At 46.2% G+C, this 20,598-nt stretch overlaps 1 protein-coding gene across 1 annotated transcript in view; it reads right to left on the bottom strand.

Annotated features, from left to right (window-relative positions):
• Window positions 1-511: 511 nt before the first annotated feature.
• Window positions 512-20,598, bottom strand: part of AGBL4 (AGBL carboxypeptidase 4) — a 2,679,639-nt gene continuing 2,659,552 nt past the window's right edge. Inside the window, exon 13 of the mRNA XM_088479301.1 lies at window positions 512-651. Coding sequence (XP_088335427.1) covers window positions 552-651 — 100 coding nt within the window. The 3' untranslated portion in view covers window positions 512-551. The remainder of the gene's footprint in view (window positions 652-20,598) is intronic.

The raw sequence follows: 20,598 nt of genomic DNA, 5'->3' as shown, positions 1-20,598 counted from the left end.
CTGTAAAAGATCTGTGGAAGCAAATAGAGAGTAAGCTAACTAATCAATATTACTAGAGGAGACTAAGGGGACTATTTAGAAACTTTAAAAAGGCTTTTCTCCAGCATTTTAGCCAAAGAAAGCCCAAAATATAGAGAAATATAACGTTTCTCTATATTGAGTGTAAAGATTGACTTTTCATTTGTTTTTGTGCAGTCATCATAGGTTCCAATTGTGCCTGCGCACAAATGCTATTTATATAGCTGAGAGAAGTTCTATAGACGTATATTTGACCCTAACAGATTTAATGGAAACAATATGTTTAAAACTGAAAATCTATTTTCCTTTACATAATATTTAAGAAAAATACCTTTGCAATAGTTGAACACTTGAGCACTTGTATACCAAGCAGTCTAAAATTTTAAACAGAAGAAATACGTGGCCATTTTCAAAACAGTTCTTTTTATTTAGCAATACAAACAAACATACAATGAAAACCGAACAGTGCAGAAATATGTAAATGTAATAGAACTTTGGGCAGCCTATAGAAACAATGCTTTGTTCTGTGTAGATTAGGTAGACTTGAAGTTGCTTGTTGCTGCCTTACGCGTTTCACTTGATACTGCGGTACCCCTTTGACTTCCTCTGGAGACAGCTGGTGACTTCTCCCTGCTTTGATAAACAAGAAACAGCCTATGAGGAGTAAGAATCTATGTTTTGACCACAATTCACAAATAACGTTAATATGTGCTACTTTGCATAGCATAGTGGGGGCAGACATTTAGTGTGATGAAGGCTAACAAGAGTCACTGTAGGCTAACAATAGTCACTAGAAGCCAATACATCCTGAATACTGGTCATGAACTGCTTAAGTGATATTAATAGTTCCTAGAGAAATGAGAAGACTTAACACTTATGAACTTGGGTTCTTACTTTATGTAAGTGACAAGTATATGTTAAATATTATGCAGTGTATAACACAATTAGCAATTCGAAAAACACATTAGAGTTTCATTACAGGTGATAGCCATCGTCCATTATTTATACTTCAACTTTAATAAACTACTGTACCATGAATTATACAATGAAAATAGTGCAATTATTGTGGTGCTTCTGAACACACACAGGGCCTGATTCAGAGCCGCTCGTAAGCGGCTGCTCGTTCGCTCCGAGCGATGTTCGCACATCTGCGCATGCATATGGGTCATAATGCACATGCGCCAATCAGTCAGTGCGGTTGGAAATCGAGTGCTCGCAAAATAGCGAGTGCCTGCTAATTTGAGTGACAGGATGAGGCGTTTGTGGGTGGTAACAGGGGAAGGTGCTTGAAAACGGGGAGTGGTGATCCGAACGCAGGCGTGCCAAACGGTCAAAACGGGCGTTTTAAGGGTGTGCATAATTAAAGCAGCGTCATCGGATACGTCACTTGGTTGTCTCTTAGCCTGAACTGTTCGCATGATTGCGGTAGGAAAATCCAACCACAAGCACTGCGAGCAGTTCAGACGCCTTCCGATGTACTCGATTAATCTAATAAATAGCGGAGATGATGTAGGATGCGAGCGGCCAGGGGGCGTCTTTACAAAATAGCGAGCGCATATTTAGTTCGCTCGCTCAGACATAGAGGCGTCAACAGACCGCAAAGAGCGAGCGCTCAATTTAAATAGCCGGCCCCTATTTCTGAACGAGCGAGCGCAAATAGCGCCCGGCTCTGAATCAGGCCCACAGAACGTTGTAGTCAGCAGTACAGATGTGTCCACATACATCTAGCCTCCTTGAGCGTTAAACAGCCTTTATAGTCGTGCCATGCAGTGGAGTGTCTTGGTAGTGCTGAGTGTCTTTTCGTGCCATTTTTTCCCTAAAAATGTGTCTGTTTCGCAGAGTGATTAAAATGATATGTGGAAAACCTATATTCTGTGTGCGACTGCGGGTGTATCTGCATGCGAAATGCTACGTTACAGTGTCACAGCCACTGACACTGTAACGTAGCATTTTGCATGCAGATACAGCCGCAAATACGGTTGGTAATCTCTGTTTGGGAAGGAGGTAGCACAAGAGGGGAGGAACAGCATTGCACATATGGTAGGAAAGGGACTGTATATACATATATATCGGTTGGAATGCTGGCGGTCATAATACTGGCACTGGAATCCAGACAGCAGTTGGAATCCCGGCTCCAGATTCCCGACCACTGACTTTAGGGTTAGGGTTAGGCACTAGGAAGGGGGGTTTAGGGTTAGGCTGCTGGGGGGTAGGAAAGGGACTGTATATACATATATAATTATATATCAGTTGAATGCCGGCGGTCAGAATACTGGCACTGGAATCCAGACAGCAGTTGGAATCCCGGCTCCAGAATTCCGACCACTGACTTTAGGAGGAGGGTTAGGATTAGGCACTAGGAAAGGGGGTTTAGGGTTAGGCTGCGGGGGAGTGGAGAGTTAGGGTTAGGCTGTGTGGGGGGAGCAGCATCCCAACAAGATTAGGTAAATAACCTAATCATAACCCTCCTTCTAATTCTAACCCACCTTCCCACAGCCTAACCCTAACACCCCGCAGACTAACCCTAAAACTCCCCATATATATATTAGGGTACCCCCCCGAGCCCCCCCGATCCGAGGCAGATCCGAGTCAGGCTCGACTTTTCCCGCCTGACTCGGATCTGAAATCGAGGCAAAACGTCATCATCCCGCCTTCCGGGTCTCGCGGGTTTTGGATCCTATATAAGGTACCCGCGTCGGCGCCATTTTCTCACTCGGCTGTGGACAGTGAAGAGGGAGGGTGGGAGTTAGGGCTGGCTGGGATGTGTAGTGTAGTGTAGTGCAGAGTAGTGTTGTGCTGTGCTACGCTGTGCTGCTGTTGTCCATAGGGGCTGTGTCCACTACTTCAAAGTCCATAGGGGCTGGCTGTGTTGTGCTGTGCTGCTGTTGTTAATAGGGGCTGTGTCCACTACTTCAAAGTTCATAGGGGCTGGCTGGACTGTGTTGTGCAGTCAGTTCTCCATAGGGGCTGTGTCCACTCCAATGTCCTGTGCAGTGTCCCAGTCCTAAAGGGGTGCTGTAGTGTTGTCCAGGGGGTGCTCTGTCCATCAGGGGTGCTCCCCCCAAGTGCTAAAAAAATAATATTTTTTCTGTGTTTGTGAATTGTGTGCGCAGTAGCCGCACGTGCATCAACAAAGTAGTGCCAAGCGTGCGCCTGTGTCATAAGTAAAGGGCCGGCTGGCTTGACCGTTAAAGGGTGCTGTAACCCCCAAAGTACACTCCAGTCCAAACCAAATAAAAAAATTATTTTCTGTGTTTGTGAATTGTGTGCGCAGTAGCCGCATGTGCATCAACAAAGTAGTGCCAAGCGTGCGCCTGTGTCATAAGTAAAGGGCCGGCTGGCTTGACCGTTAAAGGGTGCTGTAACCCCCAAAGTACACTCCAGTCCAAACCAAATAAAAAAATATTTTCTGTGTTTGTGAATTGTGTGCGCAGTAGCCGCACATGCATCAACAAAGTAGTGCCAAGCGTGCGCCTGTGTCCTAAGTAAAGGGCCGGCTGGCTTGACCGCTAAAGGGTGCTGTAACCCCCAAAGTACACTCCAGTCCAAAGCAAATAAAAAAATATTTTCTGTGTTTGTGAATTGTCTGCGCAGTACCCGCACGTGCATCAACAAAGTAGTGCCAAGCGTGCGCCTGTGTCATAAGTAAAGGGCCGGCTGGCTTGACCGTTAAAGGGTGCTGTAACCCCCAAAGTACACTCCAGCCCAAACCAAACAAAAAAATATTTTCTGTGTTTGTGAATTGTGTGCGCAGTAGCCGCACGTGCATCAACAAAGTAGTGCCAAGCGTGCGCCTGTGTCATAAGTAAAGGGCCAACTGGCTTGACCGTTAAAGGGTGCTGTAACCCCCAAAGTACACTCCAAACCAAATAAAAAAATATTTTCTGTGTTTGTGAATTGTGTGCGCAGTAACCGCACGTGCATCAACAAAGTAGTGCCAAGCGTGCGCCTGTGTCATAAGTAAAGGGCCGGCTGGCTTGACCGTTAAAGGGTGCTGTAACCCCCAAAGTACACTCCAGTCCAAACCAAATAAAAAAATATTTTCTGTGTTTGTGAATTGTGTGTGTAGTAGCCGCACGTGCATCAACAAAGTAGTGCCAAGCGTGCGCCTGTGTCATAAGTAAAGGGCCGGCTGGCTTGACCGTTAAAGGGTGCTGTAACCCCCAAAGTACACTCCAAACCAAATAAAAAAATATTTTCTGTGTTTGTGAATTGTGTGCGCAGTAGCCGCACGTGCATCAACAAAGTAGTGCCAAGCGTGCACCTGTGTCATAAGTAAAGGGCCGGCTGGCTTGACCGTTAAAGGGTGCTGTAACCCCCAAAGTACACTCCAAACCAAATAAAAAAATATTTTCTGTGTTTGTGAATTGTGTGCACTGTGGCTGCACGTGCATCAACAAAGGAGCAGCGCCAAGCGTGCGCCTGTATCCCATAAGTAAAGAGCCGGCTGGCTCATTTCTTAAAGGGTGGTGTAACCCACAAAGTGCACTACTCTCCAGCAAAAATAAAAAAAATATTTTCTGTGTTTGTGTGCGCCTTAGCCGCACGTATATATCAATATAACATAAATGGAGGACCAAACTTTCTCCGATAAAAATAAAATAGGGAAAGATCAAGAACCACTTCCTCCTAGTGCTGTTGCTGCTGCTGGGAGTTGTTCATCATCCCAGAGAGGAAGTAGGAACACCACTACTTTTACTAAACAATTGACCCTCCAACAGTCCCTAGCGATGAGGATGAAGTACGACAGCAGTCATCCTGAAGCAAAACGTATAACTGAGGCCTTGACTGCTATGTTGGTGTTAGACGTGCGTCCGGTATCCACCATTAGTGCAGTGGGATTTAGACAATTGATGGAGGTAGTGTGTCCCCGGTTCCAAATCCCGTCTAGATTCCACCTGCATCCTCAAAGCAGCAGCGACAAGCGTGCGTCTGTCTGTTAAAGGGTGGTGTAACCCTCAAAGTGCGCTCCACAAACAATAAAAAAATTCTTCTTTTTTTTTCTGTCTTTGTGAATTGTGTGGGCTGTAGCCGCACTTGCATCCTCAAAGCAGCAGCGACAAGCGTGCGTCTGTCTGTTAAAGGGTGGTGTAACCCTCAAAGTGCGCTCCACAAACAATAAAAATATTCTTCTTTTTTTTTCTGTCTTTGTGAATTGTGTGGGCTGTAGCCGCACTTGCATCCTCAAAGCAGCAGCGACAAGCGTGCGTCTGTCTGTTAAAGGGTGGTGTAACCCTCAAAGTGCGCTCCACAAACAATAAAAATATTCTTCTTTTTTTTTCTGTCTTTGTGAATTGTGTGGGCTGTAGCCGCACTTGCATCCTCAAAGCAGCAGCGACAAGCGTGCGTCTGTCTGTTAAAGGGTGGTGTAACCCTCAAAGTGCGCTCCACAAACAATAAAAAAATTATTTTTTTTCTGTCTTTGTGAAATGTGTGGGCTGTAGCCGCACCTGCATCCTTAAAGCAGCAGCGACAAGCGTGCGTCTGTCTGTTAAAGGATTACATCGGTGACAGCATCCAAGTAGGCATGTCAGACAGTCCGTACCTGTACAAACTGGCTCTATTTTACCTGAGTTGCCCCCCCTCCAGTGTGTACTCCGAAAGAGTGTTTAGTGCAGCCGGGAACCTTGTCAGCGAAAGGCGTAGGAGGTTGCTTCCACAAAATGTGGAGAAGATGATGTTCATAAAATGAATTATCAACTCTTCCAGGGAGACCAGCCTCCAGAACGTACAGAGGGACCTGTGGTTGTGGATTCCAGTGGGGACGAATTAATACTCTGTGAGGATGAGGATGTACATAACACTGAAGAGGGTGAGGAATCGGTGGATGAGGAGGATGAGGACGACATCTTGCCTCCGTAGAGCCAGTTTGTGCAGGGACAGATTAATTGCCAGCTTGTTTTGTGGGGGCCCAAACGAACCAATCATTTCAGCCACAGTCGTGTGGCAGACCCTGGCGCTGAAATGTTTGGTTTGTTAAAGTGTGCATGTCCTGTTTATACAACATAAGGGTGGGTGGGAGGGCCCAAGGACAATTCCATCTTGCACCTCTTTTTTTTCTTTGAATTATGCACTGTTTGGGGCCTAGTTTTTCAAACTGCCATCCTGTCTGCCACTGCAGTGTCACTCCTAGATGGACCATGTGTTTGTGCCGCCCACTCGTATCTCTTAGCATAGTCATCCAGCTACCTCGGTGCAACCTTTTGGATATAAAAACACTATTGTGAGGTGTGAGGTGTTCAGAATAGACTGGAAATTAGTGAAAATTAAGGTTATTGAGGTTAATAATAGCATAGGAGCAGAAAAACACACAAATTCTGTGATTTTAGCTGTTTTTATGCTTTTTTTAAAAAAAATACAGATCCAAAACACAAAACCCAGAACCCAAAACACGGAAGGGTGGTTTTGGCAAAACCAATCCAGATCCAAAACACGAAGAAAGATCCAGATCCAAAACCAAAACACAAAACACGAAAAGTGGCCGGTGCACACCCCTAATATATATATATATATATATATATATATATATATATATATATATGTATATGAGATATATATGCAGGCACACACACACGAGGGTGGTTCAAAAAAGTAGGGTAATGTGTGTAATGTTCTCGATTTCATTCTAATTTACCACCCAGCCAGAGCAGGTAGGCCACAGCTTCCCCTCACAGACATTAGACTACGCCTCATATCAGTCAGGGCGCCGGCCACTAGAGGGCGCCGCTGAATCCATAAAAAAAAAAGGGATGCCTCTTTCAGTTCCCGCAAGCCTCCGGATCTCCCCCAGCCTGTTACTCACATAGGAAGCTCCGCCCCCCTATGCAACACTAGGAACTGCTGCTGCAGCTGAATGGAACCAGGTAAGGTGTCTGTGGGGCTAGATTAACAATGGGGTGGATGGAGATACAGCTCCAGGCCTCCACATGAAAATAGGCCCATCATTAGCATGCTGACCACCAGCTGCCTAGCTGGTCACAGTCAGCTATAAATCACAAGTATTCAATTTGTTTTTGTAGTTTTCTTACAAAATTATGATTTTTTTTCTATTTTAATGTATTTAGGGAGACAGTGGGGCTGATAGTGTATTGGGGTGTACACAAGCACTTGGCTCTGGTCACACACACAGCACTGGTCACAGCTCCTCCTCTTCTCAGTATAGGTCCTTGAACATTTTCAGCCCCAGGCCCATGTGGCCCTTACTTCGGCCCTCGGTGTCTGTTATGCCTTTTTGTTGAGGAGAAAGAATGGGTGGGTGGGTGGGTGACTGTGTTTATATGAGTGCTGACAGGTTAGTGACAGTACATGTATGAGTGCACTCAGGGTTAGTGTGTGTCTGTGTGTGCTAACGGTTAGTGTGTGTGTGTGTGTGTGTGTGTGTATATGAATGCTGGAAGGGCTAGTCTGTGTGTTTATGTTTGAGTGCTGGCAGGGTTAGAGTGTGTATGAGTGCTGGCATGGTTAGTGTGTGTGTGTGTGTGTGTGTGTGTGTTGGCAGGTTTAGACTGTGTGTATGAGTGCTGGCAGGGTTAGAGTGTGTATGAGTGCTGGCATGGTTAGTCTGTGTGTGCTGCCAGGTTTAGATTGTGTGTATGAGTGCTGGCAGGGTTAATGTGTGTGTGTGTGTGTGTGTGTGTGTGTGTGTGTGTGTGTGTGTGTGTATGAGTGCTGGCAGGGTGTGTGAGAGTGCTGTCAGGGGGAGTGTGTGTGTTGGCAGAGGGAGTGTGTGTATGAGTGTTGGCAGGATTAGTGTGTGTGTATGAGTGCTGGCAGGGTGTGTGTGAGTGCTGTCAGGGGGAGTGTGTGTGTTGGCAGAGGGAGTGTGTGTATGAGTGTTGGCAGGATTAGTGTGTGTGTATGAGTGCTGGCAGGGTTAGAGTGTGTATGAGTGCTGGCATGGTTAGTGTGTGTGTGTGTGTGTGTGTGCTGGCAGGTTTAGACTGTGTGTATGAGTGCTGGCAGGGTTAGAGTGTGTATGAGTGCTGGCATGGTTAGTCTGTGTGTGCTGCCAGGTTTAGATTGTGTGTATGAGTGCTGGCAGGGTTAATGTGTGTGTGTGTGTGTATGAGTGCTGGCAGGGTGTGTGAGAGTGCTGTCAGGGGGAGTGTGTGTGTGTTGGCAGAGGGAGTGTGTGTATGAGTGTTGGCAGGATTAGTGTGTGTGTATGAGTGCTGGCAGGGTGTGTGTGAGTGCTGTCAGGGGGAGTGTGTGTGTGTTGGCAGAGGGAGTGTGTGTGTATGAGTGCTGGCAGGATTTGTGTGTGTGTGATGAGTGCTGGCAGGGGGAGTGTGTTGTGTTGGCAGGGGGAGTGTGTGTGTATGAGTGCTGGCAGGGTTAGTGTGTGTGTTACATGAGTGCTGGCAGGGAAGTGTGTGTGTAGACTAAAAAGACCTGGCAGGCTGAGTGTATTTACTTACCTCATATTCATGCCCTTGGCACTTGCTGATTATCTACAGTATGTTGACCAATTGCATCCGAATACATATGGGGCCAGAATACCCATCTGAGCCAGACTATAAGGAGTACATGATTATAAGTAAGGCACTACAGCAGGGCCGCAACTATAGGGGGGGGCACGTGCCCAGGGTGCCGGAGTGCTGCAGGACTGGCTACAGAGCAGAGGCCTGTCACGGGGTGAGCTACAGGCGCCAGCCAGAACCTGGCCGTGGCAGCCACATACAGTAAGCTGTCAGCCCGAGGCACCCAGCTGTCCAGACAAGGATGAGGAGTAGCATGGGAATTGTTGCACCTTGTTTACTGCTCAGACTCTGAGCAGTAAAAAATAAACTACAAATCCCATGAGGCATTGCCAGCAGGGCAGTCTCTTTGCATGGGCTTGCTGCTGTAGACGGAAAAAAACAGCCGCCGGGCCCCCCCATAACTTACACTGCAGCTGCTGGCCGGTATCAGCCGCCACCCCCCACCACTGGCCGGTAACAGCCCACCCCACCCTCTGCACTCCCGAACGTGCACTACACTGACTGCAGCCACGGCTGCTGAGCATGCAGCTCCAACCGGCCTAGGCAGTTCCCATGGCAGTGCCAGCTGGGTGACGTGCTGCTCTTCCCTTCGTCAGTCCCAAATCCTGATAGAAGCATCCTGCAGGATGCACTGCATTCAATAAAGTTCTAAAGGTACTCCTACCCAGCATGTCAGCAGTCACTCATGTGCCATTTCACATAGCTTACTACTCCAATGTCACACAGTCCAGAGACAGGCTGGTGTGCTGGTCAGCAGGGACGGCTCTAGGGGTGTTTGACCTGAGCGGTTGCACAGGGGCGCCAACCATAGAGGGCGCACCCCTCCCCCACATCCTGATTTCAGCAGAACATTACTGTCCCGCTGTTCCACCCGTGGGCCGAGGTGACCCGAGGGTGGTTAAATCAGGAGGTTGGGGACCCCCACTGCCACAGCTGTGCCGGAGACTCTGAATGGATGCTGTGCGCATGCGCCCGGCATCCTTTCAGTGACGGAAGAGGGCTGGGGGAGTGGGGGTCCCCAGCCTCCTGATTTAACCACCCTCGGGTCACCTCGGGGGTGGGGGTCTGCCAGTTATATGGTTTTTATTATTCATAGCTTGTTGAGATAGCCAGTTAACTTGGTAATGGCGTGCATATTGCTGACGTGACTACCCCTTGAAGGACTGGGGGCCAGGAAGCAGCATCCAGCAAACATGGAGGCCGGGCTATTTAGAGGTGAGTGTTTTTTGTTCATATATTGTGTATGACTGATCCAGACGAAGTCGCAATAAGGCGCTGAAACTTTAACGCTGCTGTGAGTTTAATTTCTTAACCTGGAATGCCACCATTCTCCTGTATATATAATATATATATATATATATATATCTATACGAGGTCTGTCTAAACAGTTTGGTGAATGGTTTGAGATATCTGTATGCAACACTTGCAACAAGGTCGCTCATGCGCGCTGACATGCATGGACATGTCTGGACCTGCCCCCAGTCGGGGTTTGCCTGAGGCCGCCACCGCACTGCCATTGCCTTAATTTCAACAGAGTGTCCCAAGCAGTGTGCGTCGAACAGCAATGGAGCTCGTCTTCCACTGATTCATTGCCACTGCGGACGCATGCAAACCAATCATACACACATTTTCTACTCACAGCATCCTGTCTTTACACTTTCACCAACATTTTGTGCGTCTCCGTCGCCGATTTACTCAATTTGACGCAGAACTTAATATTGTGTCATTGCTCCAATGCAGTTTGACGCACACTGCTCGGGACACTCTGTTGAAATGAATGCAATGGCAGTGCGGCGGCGGCCTCGAGCAAACCCCGATTGTAGGCAGGTAGACATGTCCATGCAGGTCACCACGCATGAGCGACCTTGTTGCAAGCGCTGCATACAGATATATCAGACCATTCACCGAACTTTTTAGACAGACCTCGTATATATACATATACATACATACAGGGATGGACTGGGGCTGGCAGTCCCCCTGTGCGCGTGCCTGAAAAAGGGGCATGGCCTCGCCACAAAAGGGGTGTGGCTATGTTTCACGGGAGCATGTCGCAAGTCACGGGGGCCTGACTTCGCGGCACGCCCCAGTCTTTCAGTATCATTTGCCGGATGTGCCAGATGGTGTGTGTATATATATATATAGAAACACACACATACAGTATATATATATATATATATATATATATACATACACACACACACACACACACACACACACACACATGAAGCAGCACACCACAAATAGAACAAATTCAAAAAATGCAGGTACCCTCCAATCACAAAACCTCTATTTTAAAGCGGGCCAGTACATACAAAAACCATTCCAATGGCATCACTTGGTATGTACATATATATATATACTGTATATACATATATATATATATATATATATATATATATATATTAGGGATGTGCAGGCTCGGTTCTACTCGGTTCCGTCTATATATATATATACACACACACTAATTTATTTTTCCACAAAGGCATACAAATAAGTTTCCTTTGTAAATATAAACAGATAAATATGAACAGTCAGATAAAAAAAAAAATCCGCAGAGTATTACTCTTTGTAGTTATTGTACAAAGAAAACCACACTAATTTCATATCTAATTTTGTATTCTCCTTCTGCGGTCCGACATTCCTGCTGATTCTATTTATAGTGGCCTTTTTCAAACAAAAATCTAATATTCTCTGTGATTTTACAAAGTGAAATGGTAAAACCATAATGTGTATTTATGCCTGTGCCGCGCATGTAGAAATACGCTGCTCCCGGTAGTGCAACAAGGACATGCTGAGAGGAGAGATGTGGGCTGCTGTTGTGCTCTGGGAAATACAATGCAGGGCTGCTGCTAACTGTACACTCTGATTACTAACTGCCCGACAGGATAATTGTAGCAAAATTATATTTCTGTAAGCACTCCACAGGACACTGTCCAAGGCGTATGGCCGCTACGGAGCCCTTAATGGACACTTTCAGTTGAACCTATACTTTGTGTCAGATAAAAATAGTCTACTATTATGACAGCTAAACCAAGCGTTCTGCAAATATATAATACACAAATGTAGGTGGAAGATGGCATATTATAATTATTAAAAGAGTGACATGGGGAGATATAAGCCCCCATGTAATTAGCCTTTAATCTGAAATTACTTATTTTTAATGTAATGTTTTATCTGTAAAAATTTCATTGTATGTTGTGTGAATTGATTTTTTAAAAGGAAGAGTATATTTTATAAATGTAAATATGGGATAGATTTACTAAAAGTCTAAATAAGGTAGAGTGAAGGTATTGCCCAGACCAACCAATCAGAATCTAGCTATCATCTAGACCAGTGGTTCTCAAACTCTAGACCAGTGGTTCTCAAAACCCCACACAGTTCAATTTTCCAGGTTGCTTAGCAGGAGCACAGGTGTATTCACTACTCAGTGACACATTTTAACAGATTCACAGGTGGAGCTAATTATTTCACTTGTGAGTCTGTGAAGAGACCTGGAAAACATGCACTGTTTGGGATCCTGAGGACCGAGTTAGAGAACCTGTGATCTAGACCAGTGGTTCTCAAACTCGTTCCTCAGGACCCCACACAGGTCACCTTTTCCAGGTCACCAAGCAGGTGCACAGGTGTAGTCATTACTCACTGACACATTTTAAAAGATCTGCAGGTGGAGCTAATTATTTCACTTTTGATTCTGTGAGGAGACCTGGAAAACATGCACTGTTTGGGGTCCTGAGGACCGAGTTAGAGAACCTGTGATCTAGACTGTAGACTGTACTAGATAAAGGATATCTATATTCTGATTGGTTGCCATGGGCAACACCTTTTCGTTTCCTTTTTAGAAACTGTAGTAAATCTACCTCTATGGGCCATATTTATCACAAGTTAGCATTTTTAATGCGCATGTGATAAATATTTTTCCCCTAAATTTGCCTTGTGAAAATTTATATTTTCATGCAAATTTACCATTAGGCTGTGACAGTGAGACAGACATACACTATCACTCTGCTTCCTGGCTCAACTCCACAGCATGTACAGTGCAGGTGCCGCCGTCGACTGGCACTTGCGTCAGTGAGGGGATGTGGAGAGGGATCCGGAGGATCCTTTCCCGGGAAAAATCCCCAATTCAGGAATGCTTTGCATTCCAAAGCTTGGTAAAAATCTGACTGCATAGCAGCCCTCATAGTAACCTATGGCGGCTGCTTTGTGGTCGAAAATGGAGAGTCCGTAGCAGATATCTGCTGTGGTCCGTCCATGGTAAATCCTGGGGATCCTTAATATTTCTAAAAACACCTGCATATATTAATTGATAAATAGGCCCCTTAATCTTTTGATAAGCCCCTGTGAACAGCACAATGTGGAGGCAGCCATTTTGTGCTAAGTACTAATACATACTCGCCTACTGCCCGCCTCCGAGAACCTCACTTCCCAAGTTAAGCAATTCACATTGAATAGCATCATTGTGGCCCTGCCTCACAATGCTGGTAATTGCGGCATTTTCTAGCAGGCCCATGACAGTACGACTGCAGCGCCATGCCCCCAGCACTGCCTGCCTCTGCCGCGATACACTCCCCGCAGTGCCGAACTGGCTGCCGGCAGCCCAAGGATCGTCAAGCTAGAACTAATGACATAACCAATTAATACAGCCAGTTGTTATTCCAGACTAACAACAGACTTATGTATGACAAACGCAGTCTGAAAGCTATTGCACCCAATATAGATCCAGCACACATCTCACATTATTGTGTTACAGAAAAATATTGAAATAATACTGCTCTCCTACATATAAGGATGCCACATTAGGGGCTGATTTAAGAAAGGACAACAGCTTCCCCATGTGTTTGCATGGAGAAACCTATTTAACAAGTATCACAGTGGTAATTGTATGACAGCGGGAATTCCACCACTGGTAACAACAGATGGAAATAAAAATGAAAAGTTTAAAACAAAGCTTTATTATTTGAACAAGCATGGTTTAAAGTTATAATTGAAATATGTTATTTATGGAGTCCAAACTGTAATAAGTGTCGATTTAAAAAAATCAACAAATAAGCCACAAATGGGGACACCATATAGTAGGTCACACCCTGCAAATGCCAAACTATGCTCATACCACATACACCATGGCCTCTTCATCAGAAATATAAACAGAAATATAAATGGTCGCTATGACAATACCAAAATATATTGTGGTAGAAGCACTGGAGAAGTCTGGGATGGCATATATGTGTGTCCCAGATTCCTATCATATGTGTTTTAAAAACCCCAGGAAAAGTCTGTTATGCCAAACAGACCAGAAGTGTCAGCTTTTGGTAAAAGCCGGATAATGGCTCCTAGGGGTATGGATGTGAGAAGAGAAGGGAGGGCTCCATCCACAGGCCATTCCAGGTGTTGGGCCTTTCAGTCTGAGAGCAGGCTGATTAGTAGTTGCACCTGGAAGTGGCTCAGATAAGCTGTGTAAGATTTTGGTTCAGTGTCTCACATACCCTGGGGGAGAACAGACATTGAGGTTTGTTCAGAGACTGTGTTATTTGGAAGTGCTGTGTTTGTGGTAAGGCAGTAGGCCCTGCCACTTGTAGAGAGGGAATAACCTGTCTAGTTAGTGTCCAGACGGGCTAGGATTTATTTTCATGTTTTGTTTATTTTGTTGTGTATATTGCACAATAAAACTGGTTCCGACCAGCTTGCACGAAAACTCTGGACTGGTGTGCTGTTTCCTGGCTGCTGTGTGTAAGGAGGTGTCCATCTACCCCAGGAGAGGGACCCCCTACCCCGACTATATCACAATATATATGTGTGTGTGTGTGGTTTTTTTTCAGTGGTTTGGAGTTTTGCTCAGAGCCAAAGAGCCAGTTTATAGGGGTTCATAGTATCCCCCAGTATAGTATGCTCTGTAGTACTCCACGTAAAAGGGCCACAGCTACTTCTCTCCGACAATGCGGAGTGACACCCTGGGAAGGGCATTCCACTATGTACACCTTTGCATGGTCACTTAATAGAGAGGTCTGCTCAAATATGACAACCCCTTTATAAAGGGATTGTGACTCATGCAAGCTTTAGAGGATCACTTCCGAACAAGATACTCATACGGTCCGCCAAATGTCAATATGTGGATTATTTTGTGGATAATCAAATCTTTGCTCACTAAGGAGGTCTTACCTGGCTGAAAGGAAAGGTGGAATTACTTATGAGACATGTGGGAACTCTATGATACACTGGATTCTGCAAAAACAACAGTGTCTCTACTGCATTTGGGCATATTATAATGGACTGAGCAGAATGAGGATAGTGGAAGGCTAGGGATATTGAGAGCTGTTAGGAGGAGAGTGAGTTCCGCGCCGTCTCTCCCTCACTGCTGGGTCCAGGACTCTGTGCCTGAAACGGAGGTGCACTAACATGACAGTGCGAACTCCGACCCAAGTGTGCTACTGCACAAGAGCGGCTTCTCCGCACGTCCTCTCCGTTCTCCACTGCAAACAGACGTGCTCCTGAGTGTTTTGCTGCACTGGAGACTACGTTACATAGTGGAGGCACTACAAACTCTACTGAGTCACCACTGCTTACTGTTAGAGGGTAGGGATGTGCGCCGGACTACTTTTGCTGGATTTGGATCTGGTTCTATTCGTCGTCCGGCTTTCAATCTGCGGTGACTGGCTTTGGATTTAGATTTTTACAAAAATTTCCAAAAAAAAGCTATAACCACATACTGTACATTGTTTTTTTTTTCTTCCTAGAGTATTTTTAACCTCAATAACATTAATTTCCAGTCATTTACAGTCAATTTAGACCACCTCCCAGCTTATAATATTGTTTTCACCATTATTGGCCAAAGGTTGCAGTGAGCTGACTGGTTACCAAGCGTCAGAGCAGCGGTGCAGTGGCACAGACACCACAGTTTAAGACACATCTATGAAACATTGCCACACAGCAGTGGCAGAAATAAACGGTAGTGCAAGATGGAATTGTCCCTGGGCCCTCCCACCCACCTAGTGGGGTACGGCCAGCAGAGTCACAGTACTTGTTTACACAGTGGGATACAGCCCAAGGAGTCACAGTGCACAATCTTATTCACATTACATCGCACATAGTACCTCTAATTCACATTACACCATAAAGCAGTGTCTCTTATTTATGTTACGACACACAGTAGTGCCCCGTTTACACAATGCCCACAGTAGGGCCCCTTTTATACAATGTCCACATTAGTTACCCTTGTACACAAAGTCCACAGTAGTAGTGCCCCTTATACAATGCCCACAGCAATAGTGTCCCTTACACAATGCCCCCAGTAGTGGTGTCCCTTACACAATGCCCTCAGTAGTATGCCCCTAGTAGTATGCCCCCAGTAGTAGTGTCCCTAGTAGTATGCAATGCCCTTATACAATGCCCACAGTAGTAGTGCCCCTTATACAATGCCCACAGCAATAGTGTCCCTTACACAATGCCCCCAGCAGTGGTGTGCCTTACACAATGCCCTCAGTAGAGGTGCCCCTAGTAGTATGCCCCCAGTAGTAGTGTTCCTAGTAGTATGCCCCCCGTAGTAGTGCCCCCAGTAGTAATGTCCCTAGTAGTATGTCCCCATTAGTAGTCAGGGCCGCAACTAGGAGGGGGCTAGAGGTGCACATGCACCGGGTGCCGGAATGCAGGGGGTGAAAAATGGATGACTCACGGTGGCTTGGGGGCTGGAGAGTCAACAAATGGCCATCCAAAAATGGCCGCCGCCAAGGAGGAGACAGATGATAGTGGTCCTTACTGGACCTCTAGTGTCTGTTAGGCCAGCGCAAGTGCCGGGAGAAGATGCTGAAAGCTGCATCTTCTCCCGTGAAACCCCCTGGCAATGAGCATGAAACCCCCTGGCAATGAGCATAAACCCCCTGGCAACGAGCATGAATGCCCCTGGCAAGGAGCATGAATCCCCCTGGCAACGAGCGTGAAACCCCCTGGCAACGAGCATGAAACCCCCTGGCAACGAGCATGAAACCCCCGATAACGAGCAGGTAATTTTAAAGTAATTAGAAGTCTTACTGTGGGGCATACAATGGTGTCGGGCAAATATGTAAGTGGCACTTTGGTAATAGGCATTATAGTGTGTGGCATAATGTGTAATGGGCATTATTGTGTGTGGAATAATATAGGTCTCTATACCAGGGACGTTTGACTAGTGCACTGCCATATGGAGGAGCAAGGCCAAAATCTAGGTATGGGAAGGGAGGGGGCGCAAAATTGCTACCTTGCACCAGGTGACAGATATCCTAGCTTCAGCCCTGTAGTAGTGCCCCCAGTAGTTGTGCCCCCAGTAGTGTTCCCCCAGTGGTAGTGTCCCCAGTAGCACCACTTAACACAAAGAAAAAAAAAATTACCTAAAGCTCCTGCTGTGATTGCAGCCATCTGCTCCTCTATGCACCACTATGGGAGAGACATCATGATGTTGTCTCTCCCATCACCCGCAGCGGGAGGAGCCGGAAGGCGGAGCTTATGAGTGAGCTCCAGTCGGCTCCCTCCGGGGACGCAGCAGCCAATGAGAATCTGTCTGACTGTCATTGGCTGATATAACAGACACACAGCTGCCGCTGCTCTCGCTGCGGTCTGCCCTACACTCATGGGGCCCTGATGTTGGATTGTCTCGCGAAGATCCGACGTTAGGAGGCCGCCATTCAGCCTCAAAGTGGGATCCGAGTCAGGCGGGGAACACCCGAACAGCATCCGGGTGGACTTGGATCCCCGGTGTTCGAAGCAGTTTGGATTCCACAGAATTAGAGGGCCACTGTCACCACTATTTATATACAGATGTGTGCTACTCCATCTTTGCACACCATCTGCATTAAGTTATCTGCCATGTGCCGTTATCTGCCATGTGCTGTTATCTCTGGCTAAGTTATCTTCCATGTGCTGTTATCTCTGGCTAAGTTATCTGCCATGTGATGTTATCTCTGGCTAAGTTATCTGCCGTGTGCTGTTATCTCTGGCTAAGTTATCTGCCGTGTGCTGTTATCTCTGGCTAAGTTATCTGCCATGTGATGTTATCTCTGGCTAAGTTATCTGCCGTGTGCCGTTATCTCTGGCTAAGTTATCTGCCATGTGCTGTTATCTCTGGCTAAGTTATCTGCCATGTGATGTTATCTCTGGCTAAGTTATCTGCCGTGTGCCGTTATCTCTGGCTAAGTTTTCGGCCGTTTGCCGTTATCTCTAGCAAAGTTATCTGCCATGTGCCGTTATCTCTGGCTAACTTATCTGCATTGTGGACTGACCTCCATCGCAACACCGCTGACACCTATCAACACCATAGGTTCTGAGACTTTGGGCAGTCCCGCGTGTTGGAGGAAGGCATGGCTATACCCCATTTGTTGTATACATTACTATGGTGTGAACCACAACAAAGCACACTAGGGGAAGCATGAGCGTGATATTGCAGGGGGGTCTGGTTATGCCTTGCTCCTGGGGACCTACAGCGCCATCCCCCTCTCAGCAGCCCTGGGGATATTACTGTAGTCTGAAAAGAATGGAGGTAGTGGAGGGTTGGGGATATTAAACTGGGCTAGGCAGTGTGAAGAGGTCAGGATATTACACAGGAGTTAGAAGAGTAGGGATATTACAGGTGACTGGGAAGGGTGGTGATATTCCATTTGGCTTGGAGCAAGGAGAATATTATAATATATTATTATAGGTCTGGGATGGGTGTGGATGTTACACTGGCCTGGGAGGGGTGGGGATATTACTGTGGGCTGAGAGGGTTCAAGGGATAAGGATATTAAAATTGGCTTTAAGGTGCGGGAAATTACACTGGGCTGGGTGTTAATTAAACAGTGGGATGTGAGTTGGGGATATTACAGTGGGTTAGAAGGGAATAGGTATGAAGTCCCGGCGGCTGAATAGCCGTTTCATATCCCAACGCCGGCAGCCCGAAGGGAGAAGATCCCGACAGGGCAGGTAAGTACTCGCTACCCCCCCCTAACACTCCCTTATTGGTGCCTAACCCTAACCTTCCCCCCAAGTGCCTAACCTCCTCCCGGGGGAGCCTAATCCTAACCCCTTCTTACCGATCCCTAACCCTCCCAGGGGGGTACCTAACCCTCCCCCCTAAGGGTGCCTAACCTCCCTCCCCAAATCTAACCCCCCTAAACTTAACCCTCCCTCCTTGCGGCTAATGCTAAGGGTGCCTTGGACTTACCTCGTTTGGTCTGGCGTCATTTGGCATTCCAGCGTCGGGATTAAGATAGGCGTCAATATTTCATTGCCAGGATTCCGATGTCTGTATTGACATCCCGCTAGAAGCAGTGGAGAGGTGGGGACACTACAGTGTAATAGGAGTTGTCAGAACATGACAGTGAGCTTGGAGAGTATTATATACAATGGTCTAGGAGAGGTCGAGGAGTCCGGTTATTACAGTGGGTTGTGAGTGAACACTGCAGTCAACTGGGAGATGTTTAGAGGTGCCAACATTACAATAGGCTGCGGGGAGTGGCACGGTATGGCCATTAAAGTGGGCACCTCATCAGATTTGTGCCTGGTAAATAAGGCCCTGTACTTTCGAAATGATTACTGTCAGGGATCACAATAGGTAGCCCTGATTTGACCCTGACGAGCTCAGAGTTGTGACTATCACCCTGACTGATACTGCACTAGCGTCAGGACTGCGATCGTACAGATCCCTAGGTCCTGATGTAGTGAGGGCAGAGCTGAATATAATACAATGAATATTGTATCACTCTGCCCATTATACCATACACCTCTCTGCTGCCTCCACCCGTGGAAAACAAAGGTGCCACAGGTTCCCTAATATCTAGCTCTTCATGCAATAACCTTTGATATTCCCAGACCCTTCTTGGGTGATAAAAGGCCACAGGATGACAGAACCTAACAAAAGATATTTAGATTACCTGCCCTCGCTCACTGACCTTACAATTACAAAAACCAGTTCATATATACAGTTATCATTTGAACAATAGTTGAATTATTATTAATGGAAGATATTTTTCATCTCTAGAATGCCCTGACCATCACAAACACTCTGGGGAAAGTGGAATAAGCTCTCTTGGCAGTGGTGCAGTTAAAATATTAAAGCACAGCTGTTTGTCTGCCCTGATAAGCCCTTTCACTCTGCTTAGACCAATCCTTTAGCTGTACATGTGTGCGTGTGCTCAACAAATTGGCCCAATTTTCCCCATATGGACCCTGAAATCTACTTATCCAGATATATTATAGAAGGATTACAGCCTGTGTTTATTGTCCCTGCTGTTTTGTTTATGCATTAAACCCTACTGTGCCTCTGAAAAGTGACCCTTTCCGCTGGATACAATTATTCACAAGCCTCCAGGACCCTTCACTTTTAAGTGAAACTGGTTTAAATGAGCATTAATGAACGGAAAACAACAAGGTGTATAATCCCCCTGGTTTAATTACACCGCCTCACACAATCACTATATTCTAATTAAGCATCGTGTCTGTTGCTCCCAACAATGCCAGCGATTCATGCTAAATCAGAGAATCCTAACCTTTCCCTTCAGCTGTGGAAGCCAGTCACTCATCTAATCCCGGAGGTCCCAGTAAACATACAGCCAGAACAATAGCTTCTTCTGTTTATACTTCAGATCATTCAAACTACAAGCCCTTGAGACTCCACCAAGAAAAGAGTTAATAAATGTAAAGGATATTTAGGTAGATTTACTGCATTGGCAACTTGCACTGGGTTGTGGGTCAGGAATCATTCTGAGTGTTGGGGGTATAATGAAACTTTGCACCCTCATTTCAAAGCATGCATTTAGACTGGCTCCATATTATTTATATATATATATATATATATATATATTGTGGTAGAAGCACTGGAGAAGTCTGGGATGGCATATATGTGTGTCCCAGATTCCTATCATATGTGTTTTAAAAAACCCCAGGAAAAGTCTGTTATGCCAAACAGAACAGAAGTGTCGGCTTTTGGTAAAAGCCGGATAATGGGTCCTAGGGGTGTGGATGTGAGAAGAGAAGGGAGGACTCCATCCACAGGCCATTTCAGGTGTTTCACCTTTCAGTCTGAGAGCAGGCTGATTAGTAGTTGCACCTGGAAGTGGCTCAGATAAGCTGTGTTAGGTTTTGGTTCAGTGTCTCACAT

This window comes from Taudactylus pleione, unplaced genomic scaffold (genome assembly GCF_031769625.1).
Source record: "Taudactylus pleione unplaced genomic scaffold, aTauple2 ptg000230l, whole genome shotgun sequence".
Classification (NCBI taxonomy): domain Eukaryota; kingdom Metazoa; phylum Chordata; class Amphibia; order Anura; family Myobatrachidae; genus Taudactylus; species Taudactylus pleione.
This window is presented reverse-complemented; position numbering and strand designations above follow the sequence as displayed.